The sequence below is a fragment of the Amblyomma maculatum genome, chromosome 2 (assembly GCF_055883805.1).
Source record: "Amblyomma maculatum isolate TAMU_Amacu chromosome 2, ASM5588380v1, whole genome shotgun sequence".
Taxonomy (NCBI): Eukaryota; Metazoa; Arthropoda; class Arachnida; order Ixodida; family Ixodidae; genus Amblyomma; species Amblyomma maculatum.
Genome location: NC_139345.1, coordinates 176,863,975 through 176,883,997, shown reverse-complemented (window position 1 = coordinate 176,883,997; position 20,023 = coordinate 176,863,975). Strand labels below are relative to the sequence as shown.

Sequence of the window (20,023 nt, the reverse complement as noted above, 5' to 3'; positions counted from 1 at the left end):
GGTTTTTGCTTCCCCTTCAGCTCTAAAGGAGGCCAACAGATTAGCAACTGTCTCTTGCATCTTGGGAGCTGACTGTACTTTAGCATGCCTTAGCAACACCTTGGGCCCCAATACTTGGATTCTAGCACACAGCGTTTGGAGACAGGAGAATTGAACCATGACCAATGAGAAAACATAAGCACAGTAAGGTGCTGTTCCAATCCCTGCACCACTCAGAAATAAAGGCCGCAGCAGACCTATTCAGACATTCAAACAGAATGGCGCAGTTCTGATGGTGCTCACCTTCGGGTCTTGGGATGATAGCCCCACCATTGCTGCTGGTGACAGGTATGTCCGCAGCTGCTGCATTAGTGACTGCTATGCTGGTGACCGGTATGCTGCTCACTGGTGCAATGCTCAGTGGCGAACATCCTACCAGGCCACTAGTGACAGGTGTGCTAGTGACTGGCACAATGCTGACTGGAGGTGACGGCACTAGGACTGGTGTCTCACCAGCTGAGCACATCTGCAAGGTCCAGTATTGCAGCTGTTCCTTCTCAGAAGAACAGAGCAGCACACACACAACATCAGCCAGTACTGAATTTTTTTTTTTATACTGATCAGCTACTCATCCAGTTAGTCATGGTATGAAACCTCTCCGGCCTTACTAATAATAGCAGCTTAATGGAAGATTGCCTATGTTGCTGGGTACTGCGACTGAATTTTGTTTTTAATTAATAAAGCCCAAGCGTTATGCACCAACATCCAAGCAATCGCATCTCCTGACTACACATATACTTGTATAACTGCGATGCATGAGCTGCTCAAATGGAAGGCAAGGAGCATGTAAACAACACTGAATTCCATACTACATATATAGTAGAACCACTATATTATAACTTGCTTGGGCCAGCAGATATCTTTATTATATGAGTGTCTTTACTATGTCAGCTGTTAGTGACGTCGCGACTCTGAAGATGCTGTTAACCCAGCTAATTGACCCTTTCACTGCCACGCCTAACATAACTCGGGCTGCCACACATGCACAACCCTTGCCAATCCTGAGTATACCCATTTTGGCTTTTTTTTTTTTACTCACTCCCTGATGCTTCCAAACTACTCGTGCAAAACAAGTGAAACAAGCATGTGGTACCATCTATGAAGAGACAACATAAATTGATAGAACTCGTAGGATAAATCTTAAACAACAGACGAAGCGCACATATCTACATCTGCGTTGATTCGACTACCAGGAAGCCCGAGTCTTCCATGTCTGTACTAATCACCAAAGCTGCAAAGACGTGTGTTTTAGCTGGCAGGTGCCATTGCTTGCTTTGAAGAATATTATGTAAAGGAAGTTTTCTATCACTTGAAAACCCTAATTAGCAGATAATTAATTTTACATTAGTTATTTTCTTATTGAGTACAACATATTTTTACAGAATAATCGTGAATAAGAATGGTTACATTTCATGCAGAGCTTTGGAGTGCCTTATTTGCGTAAAATTTCCACGAAATTAACGTGGAAAAAGAAAGACCAGCAGGCAATGTCCAGGGGTGCGAAAAAAAAAAAAAAACGGCCATAAAAGGGCTTTTTAAAAGCACACAGTGTTAATTTAGAAAAGAAAAGCATAAAAAGAGACACAATGTATTTCTTCACCATTTCCATTTCTACAAAATTTAGGGGAATCCCCCAAAATATTCGACTAACAGTGTTCCCACTTCGAGTTATTGATCAATTTGCTCCCGCCCTATCATCTGATCTGCTGACCGTCCTGATTAGCTCATTTGGTAGAGCGACTGCACTGGAAAGGTGGTGGTGCCAGGTTCGATCCCCAGACCAAGACAAATTTTTCTCTAACTACGAAGTTTTTGAGAAAGGTGTATAGTTTTTTTTTAGCCGATGGCTGCGCTTGGGTGGATGTCAATGAGCAGTTCCTCCCTTACTATCCTTGAAAGGGTTCATCACTGCCACCTTCCGGGGCCCTTGGAGTCCAACACACTACTCCTATATGCCATGCAGGCATGTTCGTACAGCTTCGTTAAAGCGAGGCTTTTTATCTGTGTCACTCCTGCCAACCTGAGCTGCATACATCATATTGTGTGTGCCCCAAGGTAAACCAAGTCATATCAAGAAAAACTGTAAAAACTGAAGGTAAACTGTGCAAAAACAAGGGCTAATTATGCTAGGACACAATAATTTGCAATTAGCCCCAAACTAAACACACAGAGACAAAGACAATGACTTTTCAGTGGAATGAAAAGAACCCTTAGAATTGGCAGAACAAAAGAGTAAAAATCTATGGTGCTTGCATCTGGTGACTCAACAGAAACGTATAAGCAGGCGTCCTTGTGGTCTATTAGGTTTTCATATCGAGTCCCACAGACATTTCAGATTTTCACATATTTGGGCTGTAGACTACCGAGTGCTGTGACATTGGATCCCACTCACATGAGTTTCATCTTCTTTTACAGCGTGCTCCATGGTCATTCTCATTCTTTTGTTGCGAAAGCAACACTAGAACAGCCAAAGCGAGACCTTGGGTGGCCGCAGTTACGAGAAGAAGAAAAAGACAAAGAACAAAAAGACGAAAAAGAAAAGAAGGCGAAGAAGAAGGAGAAGAAGAATATGAAGAGGAAGAACAACGCTCGGTCACCTGCAGCTAATGCTTTCGCTCCACATTCGGTTCAGCAGCGTTGAACCCTTCTAATTTTTTCTCCCATGTATTTATTAGCATATGGTCTTTACGCTGCCTATGTGACACAAATAAATGGTGCTTTAGCAAGCCAAGCAAACATGCCTGTGTGGCCTAGCAGTAGCACGTCTGACTTGGGATCCAAGGCCCCCCGATTGGTTTGGTTGTCACCTTATCCTCTCAGCTCAAACTAGGCGTCCAAGTTGGTAGTTCTCACTATTTCACGTGGTTTCCTTACGGCAGACAACCTGCCAGCCAGCTACCACCTGCCATGGCTTGTCCCCTCTAATGCTCGAGTAATAATAAAAGCACCCTCCTACCGAGTGCGTGCAGTACTCACTGGACCATGATTTGCCTGCAGCATGATGGGTGCACCAGCCACCTGCTGGATGTCCGGGCTCACTGCGCTCATGCCCAGAATCTCGGCTGGGTCCGAGGTGTCCTCCTCCTCAGGTGGTTCCACCAATTCCTGCCGCAAGAGAGGAGGACATGGAGCCATTTCCACAGCTTGAGCATGACCTTACCAGCCACGCTTCCAAACCAACAAAAGCAAAAGACATATTCAGAGTACAAGTAGTGGGGCATGATGTACTCTTTGCCTTCCCAGTAAACTCACAGGCAGCCATATACGTGTGTTCTTCAGTCATTTTCTTCTAGTGTTCCAGTTTCACACTGGAACACTAGAAGTGTGTTAATGGCTAAGTCCTGTCATGAGGCATCGCTCACCTTTGGTTTTGCACAGAGAAAAGGCTAACAGAAAACATGAGCGAAAGAAAAAAAAAACAATCATGCCACGTGGCAATGCAAAATTCGAGCTCAGTTCATTACGTCGCAAAAAACTTGGGAGTCTTTGTAATCAGTAGTGTGAGCAAGAACCATACATCTGTTCTGTTAATGGTACAGTCCCAACCTACAATGCTTCTGGTTTAGCAGCAACACCTAGCGGCCAATTAGAGAAATTTCATGAAGACGAATTATAATGCGATTACCACAGCTTCCAGTTGACCAGTGACAGCTATCAGCAAATCGAAGGAATTCTATCGAAGCTAATGACAGCGCAACTAAATGCGCTTCTTCTTGGTGGTTTTGTGGCAGCTTTTTAATGTGAAAAGTGACAGTTCAAGTCCACTTACTGTTTTTTTTTTCTTTTCTCTTCTTTTTTATGGGTTACTTTACAAAATATTTTCCTTAACGTGAAACGAAATTTGAGGGGACACTAAAGCTTTACTTTTAAGGGCAGAATGCAGTAGTGTTAAGCAGTCTCTCAGGATCCCTGGGGTATTGTTCAACAAACTGTCTGAAATGTCAATGTTTCATATGAACATGGAGGTATGGCCAAAGTTGCGAGAATCTCATGCCCATGCGACGCAAGATGGCTCACCCTGGGCGACTCTGAGCCCGCGTACACGTCCTCGGGTGGAGGCTGCTGATGGGAGTGGTAGTCTTCGTCCTCGTCCTTGATGTCACCTTCGGACTCCTCCTCGCCCTCTTCCTCCTCCTCTGGCATCATCACTGGCTGTGGCTGCTGCTGCTGCGGCTGCACATGTGAGAAGCATGCTGCCGTCTAGAAGCCACACACCACTTAACAAAGGCACCGAATTATCTCGACAACAACAGCAAGCAGGGGTGTGCAAATATGCAGTTAGTTCCCAACAGTTTTCCAGAAGTATTTCTTATTCAAGTCAGCCCGCCCCAAATTTTCTCTGTTCAAACTACTTGCAAATGCACACAAGAGTTCGAATACTCAAAGTATTCGCAAACCTCGTAACCTTCAGTGATTACTAATTGCCGTAATTTATAATTGTTTCACACTATAATTGCACTTGTCACGTAACTTAGCCTGCTCTTTTTCAACAGAAGTGACTGCCAACACGTGGAAAATAGTGTGTTGCAGTAATACATTGATGGCCATCAAGAGCTGCCCTCACATGGCTGCTGTGCGCTCGCAGGTGGGGAAACAAAGTGTTGCACCATACATCATGTCCATGAGTCAAGCCACTATACAGCTGACAACTGGCTGTGAGCTTGGCTCTGAGCCTGACATGCAGGGGAGCGACCAAACTTGTGGAGGTAAAAAATCAAAGTTGCATTCAGCATATGCTGCTGTGTTTTTTTGCAGTGACCACTTTGACCAGAACCCAAATACATACCATGGGTTTTACAGCAGTAAAGAAAAAAACTAGTATACAATAGGAACGTTGGGCTAGAAACCAGCCCACTCAGTTGCACCGTATAGAGTGAAGTGCATGCACCTCACTGAGACCCATCATGGAACTTGCAGCTCAACACAATCAACATGCGGGCTAAGGAGCTGTCATAAGCGCAGTGTTTTGGGCAGCATTCCACAACTACCGTAAAAGCCCATGTATAATACGAGGTGTTTTCCCCGATTTTATCACGTCAGATTTCCACCTTGTATTATTTGCGGATCCAAACAAATTTCATCCTAAATTCGAGGTTCCAGCTTCGTTATTAATATTAAACTTTATATAATGCAAAAAAAGAAAAATAATCTAAGGCTTCCAAGGTTGGGTCCTCAGTCCAGGACTCCCGCGGCCTTTGCTGCCCTGCTGGCCCGTTCAATCAGCCAAAGCTGGTCTTTCGACTCCGAACTGAACAGCGCAGCCTCCCACTGCTCCAGCGTGGCACTGTGAATTATCGGAACTGCATCTATTTTCTGGCAGGCCCATGTGATGTGATAAATTGTCGGTTTTTGTCCACACCAGGGACACGTGTCCCTGTATACGGTCGGATGTATCTTGCTGTATAAAGACAGGCATGGATAAGAATTTGTTTGTAGCTGCCGCCAAGACACTGACTGCTCTCTGTTTAACAACTTGTGGGGCGGAGGATACCGTCTTCTGGTCCCCTGGTAGTGCACCAAAATGTCTGCGCAGGTACGAGTCACTGCCCCGGTCTCTTCGGCCTCTGACCTCCCTCGGTTTGCATAACCTCGAGCTATGAGATCGGCCTGGATGTTCCCGGGAATGTCGCCGTGCCCCGGAGCCCAAAGTACGAATTGTTTTGTGTCGCTTATCCCGCTGGCCTTCAAAATGGCGGCCGCCTTTTTGCCAATCCTGTCGTTGGTGAATCCTCGGCAAGCGGCAACACATACAAGACCAGAAGGAGGTCAATCGCACCTCACACAATGTAGGGATGGGAAAGGGCCCCTCGGCAGGTTGCACGGGTTTCTCATGGGCCTCCCCAGCCATGCTGGCCATGCTCGCTACGGCCGAACCGCGGACACTCCACCAATATTCCCAAAGAGCGTGTCGGTCACGCTTACGAGCAAATGGGGAATACCGAACATGTTTAAAGGTACTGAAGTAGAGTTTGTACTGAGAGATGTCTCCAGCAAGGGACTCTCTGCAGACGATATGCTGAACGACAACGATCATGAGAACCCCAAATTCAGGAACACTTCCTGGGTGCACATTGCTAGATGCGAACTGGCGTGGCACGGAGCATGATGGCTGGCAGCTTGTGCGCCGCTATCCTGCGTCCGAGCTGGAAGCGGCTTACCGGTTTTAGAACAATGTGAAATTCTTTAGTCAAGCGTGGTGCCGCGAAAAGGAGAGCAAACCAGCACTGACATATGATGGTTCGTGGTATTATTCGACGCCTGGTGCGAGGTGGCATTGGACACGAACGTCCCGAGCGCATAGGCCTCGCAGGGCAACTGCGAAATGTAGTGCAAATAAATACTTTTGCTGCTTTTTTCTCTTTCGCATGATATACGAATTAAAACCTTTTTTTCTATTTTTAATATCCCGAAATCACACCTCGTATGATACGTGAGTTCATATTATACGCTGATTTTTACGGTAATGCTTCATCTTCAGGAGTTGTGTCTGAGAGCATGGAAGGGATGGCTGTGCTGGCGTTGTTGCGTTTTGAGAGCACCTCGCCTCACTGTCAATCGACAGCTGATGTCACTACTCCAGTAAAGAGGTATCCACCTTACAATATGCTTGACAACAGCATTCAGTACACGTTGTCCTGCCTGAGCATTAAGTCAAACTGCGATATTAAATTTTTCCACTGACAGCAACTGTAATTAATGCAATACAGTTGAACCTCGCTATAACGAACACGAATATACAGTCAAAGACTGATTTTTCAGACCCTCTAGAGAACAAAAAAAATGTCCGAAAATTCAGGCAGTCCAAAAAAATGAATGCACTTAAAAAAAAGAATTGCCAATAATTATGTTACTTCATAATACAAAATTGAAGCGCAGCTCATCAGCTGTTTCAACTTTTCGATAGATTGAGGCAAAAAATTCAAGCAAGACACGTATGTACAATTATAGATTTTCACACATATTCCATACCAACTAGTTCCTCTTCCACGAGTGACAGATACTCGGCCTTTCCTTTGCTGTAAATCCCTTAACTGGATCGAATTAAGTTTCAATGGAGGCGAAAGGAAGAGCTTCCATGTGCTGTGCAATACTAGTTCACGTTAAAAGTCCCCAGGTGGTCGAAATTATTATGGAGCCTTCCACTAGGGTACCCCTTTCACTCTTTCCACTTTCATATCCATCTTCCTACCTTCCTTCATGGCATGGTTAAGGTGTCCACAGAATAGATGTGGCAGACGTTGCTCCTTTCCTTTTCTGTGAATTAATTAGTATTGTTATTGGCTCTAGTTAATTACCTAATTAGGCCATATCAACCATATTATCGCTTGCCCACCTTTCCTTGACGCTCTATCCTATGGTACCATTCTTTTTCCGATATACCAACTAGTGCCTCTTTAACAGTGCCGACAAAGTCATGCCCACGCAAAACCTGTCTTGGCTGCGGAGCTGGTTACAAGGGACAACAGCGACTACATAAAACGCAAGAACGGCCGCCAGAAATTCCGAGAGCATTGTGGAATGCAAAAGCCTAAGCATTGCTGGTGCACACGGTGCATCACGTTTGCTCTCATTATCATTATCAACTAAATTCACCGTCATTATCATTGCTAATGTCATCATTGTCATTATCACTAACTGCAGCGTCATTGTCATCGCTACTATCACCCTCATGGTAGAGAAGGACAACTATGATGTGTGTTTTACGATCCTGGGCGTGGCGCAGTTGGTTAAAGCGCTCGGCTGGGGATCCAAGGAATTGAGGTTCGATTCCCGGTGAAGACAGGATTTATTTTATATTTATTTATTTATGGAGCAGGTCACGAGGAACAATGACGACGGCGCGAAACGCAAGAACGGGCGCCAAAGAGCTGCGCTCTTAAATGCACCATTTTACTGATATTTCTCAGATCAAGGGGGTCAAGGGCGGCGTACCAGGCTTCCGAAACTCTGCCAAAGCATTAGTGAGATGGCTCTGAAAACAGCCATTCAAAAACTCTGTATGCAGCCGACAGCTGGTCTATTATGTATGTGTCGTCAGGGCAGCCTGTGTAATTGCTGCAGTGTCTTGAAGAACTTGTTGATCGTTGTATGGACGGTGTTCTGCATATCATATTCGCCTCATGTCAGCACTGTACACCGATGGAAGCGTCAACATGCTCGCATCAACTCAACGCTTGCAGGTGACGCAGGCATTGGCTCCTCATTTTCAACACTGGAGTCTTCCAAATCTGGCTCAACCTGATGTACTGGAGTTTACTGACGAGTGTCAAAAGACCTAGGCCCACGCATCAGGCTAGCCAAACACTACGTAGTCTGCGTAAACGAAAAGGCACTGCGGCGCGAACTCCGGAGGAGGCGCTGGTCAATGCTAATGCTGGTCAAGTCAGTTGTCAAACTGAGAGATGTTTCGTGGCGCCATCGGCACTGGCTGTTTTGAGTGGCACTGCACTCGTACCAGGCTTTAGCCGGTCCGATAGGTGGTTGGACTCGTACAGTGAGTGCAGCGTGGAGTGCAGTGCGCTCGCGACGTGGTTGCTGCAGTGATAGTTTTTTGTGCGCTTCCGGTGCTTGCATGCAGAGTTGAAGGTGCTATAGTTGCCCTGCATTTGAGGCTGCGCGAGCGCTTACAGGAGGAATAACACTGCCAGGCATTTGTTTTTGGCTCCGCGTGACTCAGGCTTCCGTGCGGCATAGAATCATGCAATTCCGTGTTTACAGAAAGCTTTCTGTGAATTCAAGTGTGTGCGACCTTCATTTCCCTGAACATAAAATCGAGAGGGGTAAATGGAGCTTCGCTGAAGGATGCGTAACGACGGTTTTCCGTAACTTGCCTTCCTACCTATCGAAGCTGCCTAGAAAGAAGCGAAAATTGCCAGAGGGGAAGGTACAGTCAGGGAAGAAAAACAAAGTTAATCAGGTCTATTACACTGAAGAAGCAGCCTTGAACTTTGATGTGCTTGTGACAGACGACGAGCCCACATTAAAGGACTTCGAGGATGTTTATCATCCCCATGCTGGCGAAAGATAGCAGAAGATGACGGCAGGGACAGCTTTTGAGGCTTTTTTATGCTCAGAATGGAGCAGGAAGTCCTAAATATACAATTGTGTCATTATCTTCTAACTGAAGAGTGCTCATTTGTTCTTGGAGCACTGAAGCACCCTACAAGCTAGGTTACTGAACTACTGACTGGCATCGAATCATCAGTGGTTGAGCAACAAACTGCAGAAAACATCTTTGGAAATCTGCTCTGTTTGATTGTCGATCAGCTTTTGAGCAGGAAGCTACCAAGCATGGGATGTAGCCTGCACTTTTGGCGAGTTTACAGTGAAAGGGGGGGAATTTTATTTGGTAAAGCAGATGTATTTTTACACAAAATTTGTGGATGAGACGAGCAATGTGAGTCAGGAGTTTAAGAATGCAAGAAAGAATTACGTCTTGCCTGCTATAATGTGTGCATTTAGGATAAAGTGCAAAAGGTGCTAGGACTAATTTGTACCATTGTGTATATATATATGCGGTTACGGATTCACAGTTATCTCTGTATTTGTGTCTAGCAGTAGCGCACTGCGTGAATGATCAGAAAATAAATGCTTAAGACGGTGCTGTAGGCCAGGGACAATAAACCGAGATTAAGGTGTTTCCACATACGATTGAACAAAGGATGGTTGGTCGACCTTCTATATTTCTTTCAAATTTTTGTATATTGTTGCCTGATGACTGGAAGGAAGAGATCTCCAATTGGTTTTGCTGTCAAAAATTTGGTCGAGGCACAGGGAATTAATAATGACGAAGAGGTGAAGTGCTGCGCTTATCTTCTTTACTGTTTTGGCCAACTTTGGTTATGAATTATAAAAAATATGTTGACGTTAGGTGGCTCAGAATTGTCTGACTAAATATATCCATGTTTTTATTTGTATTCAGTTAGTTTTCATTTTCCTGGGTAGTGTTTTCATTTTCCTGACAGTTCTCATTTTCCTGACAGAGGAGGAGGAGGAAGAACATTTATTTCCGCCGAATATGGTGCAGCAGCCACCTACGAGTCCGCACGCAGGCGTCCGGGGAGGCAGTCTGTCACACCGCGGCCAGAGGACACCCGGCCTCGTCTAGGAGAAGAGGTCTTCAGCCTCGGCCGCCAGGCGGACGGCGAATCGCTGTGTTTTTTCGTCGGAGCTTCTTAGCGTGGTCTCCCATTCATCGCTAGTTTTAATCGCGTTGCGCCCTGGGGCACGAACGCATCTCCATATTATATGATCTAATGTTGCCACGTGGCCGCAAAATTTACAAATTTCGGTTTCTGCACCGTCCCTCTTCCGCCCTCTGGCACCCGTCTAACTCCTCCACAGGGGCGAAAAGAAATTTCGAGCTTGGAGTCTTCTCCAGTCGTACGATTCCTTTTTACTCAGGGATCTAACCGGTGGCGGATATATCCTCCGGTCTTTCTTCAAGTTGTCGGTTACATCCCTAAAGGTACCTATACATTCCTTGGTTTTAGATGTTGTGGAGGCGTCCGCAGCACCCCGAGGTAGCGAGGAGCAAGCGAGCATGTGGGCAGCCTCGTTGCCGGCAAGACCGGCGTGTGCTGGGGTCCAGATTATGGTCACGCTTTCGGCGAGAGACGACTCGTTCAGAAGTTTTGCAGCACGATTGCTGACTCTACCCTTGCTAAAATTTCTAACCGCCGCTTTGCTATCACTGATGACGTGTTTCACGCCTGGTCGTGTAATGGCAATGGCTATTGCAATCTCCTCCGCCTCTACCGGCGGTAGATCTCGATATCTTTCTATTCCTATGGCGATCCCAGTGTCCAATAGGGCGACCGAGGTTACGTTGCCTTCTTTCCCGATCGCTGCATCGGTGTAGGCGACAGATCCCGGCGGGAGTTTGTCCAATTTGTTAGCGAGGTGCTTAGCTCTGCTTTTTCTCCTCCCCTCGTCGTGTACGGGGTGCATGTTCTTCGGTATGGGCGAGACGTATAGATGCTTTCTGATTTCTCGATCTATGCTTTCTCTGACACTTTCGCCTTCCCCGGGCGCTAGTAGGTTTACCCAATCGAGGATCTGCCTACCCGCCGCCGTTCCTGCGAGTCGCTCTCTCTGGGACAGCCTAACCGCCGCAGCCAGCTCTTTCCACTCATTATGCAACCCCATTTTCTCTAGAATGTCGTTAGAAGTAGTTATGAGGAGTCCTAGAGTGCACTTCGTGCATCTCCTAATTATGGTGTTTAATTTGTGTTCTTCGCTCTAGTTGATATTTAGGAATGGAGTCGCGTAGCACATTCTGCTCGTGACAAAAGCTTGTACGAGTCTGAGTCTACTAGCCTCCGTGAGACCACTCCTTCTGTTGGACGTCTTCTTAAATACTCTGACTACGAGCTCAGCCTGATCTTTTAATTTCTTAACCAGGCTTTTGTTACTACCCCTGCGGTTGATAATCATACCTAATATTCTAATTTCATCTACTTTCCGAACTTCGTTTCCGTTGACTTTAATTTTGATATCTGGAGTTATCTTCCCACTACTGCTGGTCATTACCAGGAGCTCCGATTTTTCTGGCGAACAGCATAGACCTACGTCCTCTGCGTGATAGCTGATTATATTTGCTGCCTCTTGGAGCCTGGATGTGATGTACGAGTCATTCCCTTCGCACATCCAGACGGTCACATCGTCCGCGTAGATGCTTAGTTTTAAGTCATCGAGATGGCCAAGCTTACTGGGGAGCTTCCTCATTACGATGTTAAAAAGGAAAGGTGAGAGCACAGCCCCCTGCGGAGTGCCTCTGTTACCCAGCGGGAACTCCTCCGAACATAAGCCCTGAAAGCTGATGATCGCCATCCTGTCTCGCAGGAATGATCTAATATAGTTGTAGGTTCTTTCGCCTACTCTAAGCTCAGCGAGCCCGTCGAGAATGGCATCGTGACTGACGTTGTCAAAGGCTTTCTTAAGGTCTAAGCCTAGAATAGCTTTCGTATTTTTTTTTCCTGAAGTCTCTGACAACATCGTTATGTAGTCTGAGCATGGTATCTTGCGTACAAAGGCCGGGCCTGAATCCGACCAATTCAGCCAGCCACGCATCATTCTCTTCGGTGTATTTGGTTAGCCTCCTCTGAATAACTTTCTCAAGTAGTTTGGCTACGCAGGATGTTAGTGATATTGGGCGGAGATTCTCCAAGCCCGGTGGTTTTCCCTGCTTGTGGATTAGGGTGATCTTAGCCCTCTTCCACTCTTGAGGTAGTTGACCACTCTCCCACACCTGATTTAAATATTTGGTTAGGGCATTGATCGATTCGTCGTCCAGATTTGCGAGCATCTTGTTATTAACGAGGTCCGGCCCGGGCGCCGAGCGACTTTTTAGGCCGTGCAGCTCCGCTCTGACTTCTGCCACTGTTATGGACGCGTCAAGCTCGCTGTTCGCCGGTCCGTTGTAATCTCTGTAATGCGCTGTGGCGGGGGGAGCTACGTACATGGACTTGAGCTTGTCAATGAGCTGTTTGTCCGTACCCTTAAAGTTATACCTCGCCTTGACCTGTTCTATATTGGCGACCGTTTTGGACTTAGTCGGGTCTATCAGGAACCTGAGCAGTTGCCACGTCTTGGCCCCATTCATGGTGCCCTCCATCTCGTCGCATTTGTTATCCCAACGTTGCGACTCGAGTTTCCGGGCGTATTTTTCTATTTCGACGTTGTGTCTGGCTATCTCTCTCCTGAGATTGCGGTTCCACTTTTGCTTTTTGAGCTTCTTCGTTAGCTCTTCTTTCTTTTTGAACATGCCGAATAGCCTGCTATCCATCGCCTCAGGCAGAGCTTCGCCTTTAATTTCTTCGGTGGCCTCGTTGACATGGGTAATTAATTGAGCGGCCCAATTTTGAATGCACTCTATATCTCCAATTTCTTCCCGTTCTCTGATCTGTCTGAATTTATCCCAATCCACTTGAGTTTCCGTCCGACACACAGCACGCTTAACGCTCACTTTCCTACTTAGTTCTACCTCTAACACGTAGTGGTCGCTACCTAGATCCTGATGCTTGTTCGTCCACTTGACTATGCCAGTTCTATGGCAGAGAGTCAAGTCCGGGTTTGTGTCCGCTGACACACTGTTGCCCACCCTCGTCGGGCATCTAATGTCGTTAGCAATGTAGAGGTTTGACTCAGTGATATCTTCCAACAGCGTTTGACCCTTCGGGCTGCTGGTCGTGTAACCCCATTCTCGATGTCTGGCATTAAAATCGCCGGCTATTATTAGTGGGTTCTTACCTGCCAGGCTAATCGCTCTCTTAAATATCGGGCCAAACCTCGCCTTCGTGCACTTTGGGGAGCTGTACACATCGAGTAGAAATATGCTGCCTCTGTTCTTTTTACCGGTCAGGATTTCCACAAAGACCGTTTCGGTCTCCCTGTTACCTACTTCGTGCTGGACGACGGCGACGTTGTTTTTGACGTACGTCACGACCTGTGTTTTACTTCCCTTCCCGCTATCGTAGCTTTTGTACCCCGAAAGCTTCCATACACCTCGCGTTTCCTGCAGAGCCATTGCCAAAGGCTGTGTGTTCTGGCTAGCTACGTACTGTTGCAAGAGCCATCACTTCATTGACAACGACCGGCAATTCCATTGCCAAATTTTAGACGTTTTGGGATCCATTATGATTTTGATATTGTATACCCGATGCGTTGCAAAGGGCTTGAAGCATCTTTTCTAGCACTCCAAATCTCGCCTCAAGTTTCTTATTCAGGTTCAATTCGAAGTCTATGATTTCATCCTTGACTAATTTTCTAAAAGCCACGTGCTTTCTGGCTTGTCCAATTACACTAGTGTCGTCTGATTTACGTTTCGCAGGTCTAGCCTGATCGATATTCATTTCATCTGAGTCGTCACTGTCCCTGCCACAATTGCTCTCGCTTGCCCCACCGGGGCCCCGTATGACGGGCGGCCTGAGCATCGGAGGTGCCGGTGCAGGTGTAGCTTTTGCCTCTTTTAACTCTTTAATTACCTCGACTAGGGATTTGAGGGTTTCTTTAATCTCTTTGATGTCTTCTTTAATGATTCTGATTTCTTTGCTATGCTCGGCTTGAGTCTGTTGTAATTCCGAAAGTTCCAAGTTTTTTTCTTTGGAGACCCCGCTAGCGAAGCTGACCGACTTACCGCCTGCGTTAACTTCTTCATTCGTCTTTGCTTGTCCGGCCGGCGTCTCCCCGGGCTTCGGCCAATGGTTCTTGTCGTCCTTGGGTGGCGGTGGTTGTGGCGGCCCCCTGTTCTTTCTCTTGGATCTGGGCTCATCTCTGGTGACGGATGCGCTGGAGTCTCTCGCACGGCCCGTTGTGCCCGCGGCGTCGCCTCTTCCTCTCGATCTGCCCCGGGTTTTCGTTGGCTCTTGCTGCTTGTTTTGAGCCTGGGTGGCTTCTTTCTCTGCTTGTCGGACTTTGAGAATGTGCGTGGTCCGGTACATGCTTCTGCAGCGGTTGTGCCCCAGGGGGTGGCAGCCGCCGCACAGTAGGCATTGCGGCTCGCAATTTTGTTCGTGCCCCTCCGGTGGATTAAGCATTCTGCACCCTCGGCATCGAGGGCTGGTGGGGTCCGGGCAGACGTCCGACCGATGTCCTAAGTTGCCGCATGCGTAGCACACATCGAATTTCTTTCTGTAGAGGTTGCACCGGTATAGCAATCCGTTGAACCACACCTCTCGCGGGACTTCTTGGTCTTCGAAAATGATGAGCACAGTTTTAGACTTTTTCCCGAGCCTCCTCGCTCCAATGTAGCCAGGGTTATCTCTGAGTCCCTGCCGAATTTCCTCCTCCGTGACGTCCAGCGGAACGTCGTATATGACGCCCTTGCCGCCCTCCGGCATGGCCGCGTGAGCAGTTGCGTCTATCTCAACTGGCCCGATTTTTATGGTCGTAATTTGCTCGTACCGCTTTGCCCTGCCGAGCTCCGGGGTCATAATTAGTAGGGACTGATTCTTCGGGTTGGCGATGAATCTGTCTTCCCCGTTCAGGTTGAGGCCTGCAGCCGTAACCAGGACCTGGCGCAGCTTCGGTCCCGCTTTCCTTGTCAGCTGATCGGCGCCGCCGTGCGGTCGCAGCACTACGCGGAACATCTCCTTCGGTATTTTCGATCTGACCGTGCCTACGGATCTCTCGGCGAGTGACCTTCCTATCGCTTTTTGCCGCGATTTGGCGGCCTCGGTCTCTTCGCTCCCCTTCACGGGTGCCTCCTTCTTCGCTTGGGACGCTGCGTCGCATTCCTTCACATATCTGCCTCCTTGTCGGCGGAACCATGAATTTTCTTCTAAGGCCTCAACCGCCTCCATATTTCCGTCCTTACTAGTGTCAGAGTTCGGCTGGTAGCTCTGATTTTCCTCGCCCTGCCAGTCCATGCCGTCCACGCTCAGAGGGTCTTCCCTCGAGGGCGGCTAGGCCGGACGCTAGGCTCGGACGCTAGGCTTAACTTGGCGGCGTTGTTGCTCCGAACTTCAAAGTATCGTAAAGACCAAATTGGTGGTCCCACCTTTTAGAGAGTTGGTTCCACTTGATCCTCGGGACTTCCGAAAATCGGTCCGAAGTGAGATGTTGCTGGGTGCACCCAAAAGCCGCCGAAAAAGGCCATTAACAGCAGAGCTCGACGTGGCAGCGTCTTCACTCCTCGGCGCCCCCTCTTCCTGACAGAAATATCTGGCATGTCCGAAAATTTGGGCATTCGAAAATTCGGTCATTGACTGTAGCAAATTATTGGATAAAATGAGCTAAAATCGAAGTTTGGTTGGTCTATGCTTTATTTCTATAGGCGTTCTTTCTGTAGAATGAAACGAAAAATTCAAAATTTGACGCTCGATCGGTTATAACGAAGCAGCCTTTTGCATTAAAATGGTAAAAAATCCATAAAGGAGCCGGAAAAACTTCCAGGAAAGCAATTTTTCAATCATTTTAATTGTCCACTGCAGAAGTGTGTTTAAATTGCCCGCACGTTCAAGTGCCGCAACATCTAGCGGCAGCAACAACCACTAGTTCCAATGGCCCATGACCTCCGAGATCACCCTTTGGCACGCAGCGATCTCAGAGGCCGTAAGCGGCCATGCAATGGATGACAGGAATGTGCCCGGCACGCGATCACCATTGCCTTGTCATACCGTGAGCCCCTATCCTGTCTTTGCTACTCCGATCGACTTGGGCGCAAGCACTTCACTCTGCGAGTCCGTTGGCCCCGTCGCGCAAAATGCCAAGAAACAGTGCAGAGGCTGCCGACATGACCACGATTGCACCATTTTATAAATAAATCTGCTTGTGCGTGGAGCCAATGTCCGTAATTGAGTATTCATTTTTACTCTCTCAACACGGAACGAAAGGAAAGATTTCATGCTCATACCAAGCTTTTAATTTTAGGAAATTGTGGATTTTCTCCCCTTTGCGTTGTTCATACAGTAAAACTTCGTTAATCCGGATCGCAAGGGACCGGCAAAAATATCTGAGTTAATCGAATTCCAGATTATCGAATTTACCATGAAAACAACAGAAAAATGCACTGGGCATACACATACCTTTATTTCACACGAAAAACTGCGTTATTTTGGTTTGCTTCGTCGCCGGAATCTATGCTAAAACTATTTTCTTTAACCCCATCAGGTGATGGAGCGCATGCTCACTGTCACGAGCTGTGACATACAATTCCTCGAGTACAGCGAGGGCATCAGCGGCCTCCTGCACTGTACGACACCGCGACGGCTGGTCGTGATAGTCATCATCAGAACAGTCATTTTCATCGCCATCAAGCACTTCGGATATGATATTATCATCAGTTAGCATGCCAGAAACAGCAACATCATCATCTATTGCAACGTAGTCAGCAAGCTGGACATCGGGAGGAAGGAGAAACTCCAACCGGCTCTCATCCACTTCATCGTCCATTCTTTCAGTGCCTTCTGGAGTGGCCTCGGGAAGTAAATCGCGGTCGTCAAGGTTGACGAACCTGCTGTATCGGAAGGAGTTCACTATTACCTCCGCCAACATGCTGCTCCATACATGCACTAAAATATGGATCGTGCTGAGGAGGTTTAAGTCACATTCTCGACCTGCCTCTTTGCAGAGCAACAGCCGTTCCATGACATGTCGTCGGTACTTAGTTGTGACATGCTGAATGATGCCCTGATCCAGTGGCTGCAGAGCAGCCGTCGTATTTGGAGGCAAAAATATGAGTTCGATGCACTGCAGCCCAGTCACACTAGTGTGTGCGCTGCAGTTATCCACCCCGAACAAAACCTTGCGGTTTTTAGCAGAGAAGTGCCGGTTGAGCTGCCACATCTAAACTTGAAAAATATCAGAGTTCATTCAGGCCTTTCTGTTAGATTTATAGTCCACAGGCAGACGGCGAATGTTTTTGAAGCACCTCGGTTGCTTTGGCTTCCCAATTGTGGTAGGCGCTCCGTGCCCAACATGTTTGTGGCTAGAAGCACAGTGACCCTTTCTTTGCTTCTCTTGCCTCCAACGCATGGGTCACCCTTGAATGTGATCGTCTTGCTTGGCAAGGCCTTGAAGAAAAGGGCTGTCTCGTAGGCATTGAATATATCTGCTGGTTCGTAGCGGGCCAAGTATTGGGGAAGCTCGGTCGTCTTCCAATCTGTGATGCAACGCTCATCCACCGCTGCCTTCTCTCCGCACACGTTTCGAAAGGTCAACCCATGCCTTTCTTTAAAACGCGCGAACCACCCTTCAGACGCACTGAAGAAGTCGATGTTCATTTTGAATGCATATCTTTCAGCATGCTGACAGATCAGCGGTCCGCTCAATGGAAGCTCGCGCATATCTGCGATCCATCGCAGCATTGCAGTCTGCAGTTCCGGGTGTGCTGCTGTCCTCAGCCTTTTTCTTGCTCCAGTGAATTTGCCACTGTCAAATGCTTCCAAAATTTTTGCTTTGTTCTTTATGCAGTCACTTAACGTGCTCCTTTTCACTCCATACTTTTTCATTATCTCTTGCCGAGAAACACCTTTGCCGACCTTCAGTATCTTCACCTTCGTTTCCAAATCATTCGCCGGCTGCTGCTGTCGCTTCGCTGAGGTGGCGGCTGCCATAACTGCGGAACGTGACGGCAGTGATAATGCACCAGCACAGATGACAAACGCAACGGGCACTTGTTCGCACGCAACGTGGGCTGACACTGGCTGACACAAAACAAAGAAAGCAGAAAAGAAAATCCATTCCGTCGTCCTTCGTAGTGTTCAGTGGATTACTGGATGCTTCCCAGTATGACGATGATGATGATAGTGTTTACTTTCTGTGCAGCAAGTGGTGACTAGCGCCACCTATCCACCAATCGTTTATTCACTATCATCATCACATTTTCTGCGCCGTTGCTCGCCTTGTTCCTGTTTGTCGGACTCTCCGCGGCCGCCGCGGCTTCTCCGTCGCTCGGCAAGGGGTTATCGAACCTTCGGGTCGCCGAGCTCTTTTGGGGTTGTCCGAGTTGACCAGATTGCAACCAAATGCTTCCGAGTTAGCAAGCTTTTAACACCATAGAACTACACACATTTTTGACGGGACCGCGCAGCAAGTCTGAGTTAACCGAATTTCCGAGTTATCGAGATCCAGATAAACGAGGTTTTACTGTATTGGTGTGCATTTTATTTCATTTTATTAACACACTTATTTGCAGGAATTTGGGCACATACATTTAAAATAAATGTCGGATATAATGAACAAAGTTTTGAATTATTGCCTCGTATGCCTTACAGCAGAGGTTCTCTTTTTAGCCTCAAAGAACCACCCGACCCTGCTATTATAACCAGGCAATGTTGAACACCAACACAGAAAACTAATAACAAAACTAACATGGCTCGACCAGCTGCATTGTGTGCAAAATCATGTGACTGCTAGCTGAAATTAAATTTGACTGATCATCTGCCACACCCTGTTCTGCAGCACAGCCCGACATGGGCGTATTTTTCTACTTCAACAGACACTGATTTTTCAATGCAAACAGACTCGTTAGTGCAGTCATGCTGAAATTACCGAATCGCCCGGAAGGTGCCCATATATATGCGCATGCTTTTTTTTCTTGGCTAACTCAGCTGCGCTGCCTTGAGTCGTCACCTTGCATGAGTGCACAAATCCAAATACGTGTCAGGTTTCGTGCTGTGCCCCTTTACATTTTTTGCTGGCATTTTAGGCACAGGTATAAAGATGGAGCGACATGGCCATCAAAATTTGACGTGCGAGCCACAACCAGAGCGTCCATCAAAACATACAACTCGGTTGCATGTAATAGCTTGGAGAAATGCCAAGGTCTGTGGAACAACGCCTACGCTGACGGCAAAACTGAGAAACAAACTAGGATAAGAAAAGTTAACATTAAATAAATAAAAATAAATAATAAATAAGTAAATGAATAAATAAATAAAGTACAGTGAAAGCTTCTTAACTCGAACCTCAATAATTCGAATGTTCCAATAATTCGAACTACACTGCTTGGCCCAGGCAAGCTCTATAGAGGTCTGTGTACAAAAAAAAAGGACGTAATTCTTCTGCTACGAATTATTAGAACTAGATGGCACCATGTCTGAGCGGCCTGGTGCCCAGCACACAACCAAAGAAAAGCCCCCGCAATAGAGCAGCATAGTTAAGAGGCTGCGCGCGTCCAAAACAAGGACAAACATAAAACCAGGTAAAATCTTGGAAGAGTGAGTAAAGCCTAAATCCCATCACCGGCGTGGCAGCCGGCAGCACCAGAGGGATGTGGGGGAGTGAGGGGGGAGGTGGTGGCCCCGGCGGCGGCTGCTTCTGCCTGTTCCATGAGACCGCCGAGACTTGCAACTCAGTGCTTGATAATTCGACCCTCGTTAGTTCAGAAATACGGATAAGTATTTCTGTCTGCGCGGCCCCAGCCGACGCCCATGTAAGGTAATGACGTCGGACAGGTGCTACAGGTCTTGCACCGGTTAGGCCGCGTCCGGTTACAATTACACACTACCGTAAGCGATCGGATCGTGAAAGTAGCACTCCT

At 47.3% G+C, this 20,023-nt stretch overlaps 1 protein-coding gene across 1 annotated transcript in view; it reads right to left on the bottom strand.

The window, feature by feature from the left end:
* pdm3 (POU-domain protein pdm3) overlaps window positions 1-20,023 on the bottom strand; it is a 94,689-nt gene that overhangs the window by 29,140 nt on the left and 45,526 nt on the right. Inside the window, exons 9-11 of the mRNA XM_084595539.1 lie at window positions 4,057-4,212; window positions 3,016-3,144; window positions 283-505 (exon numbers count right to left, since the gene is read on the bottom strand). Of these exons, the coding sequence (XP_084451665.1) occupies window positions 283-505; window positions 3,016-3,144; window positions 4,057-4,212 (508 nt within the window). The remainder of the gene's footprint in view (window positions 1-282; window positions 506-3,015; window positions 3,145-4,056; window positions 4,213-20,023) is intronic.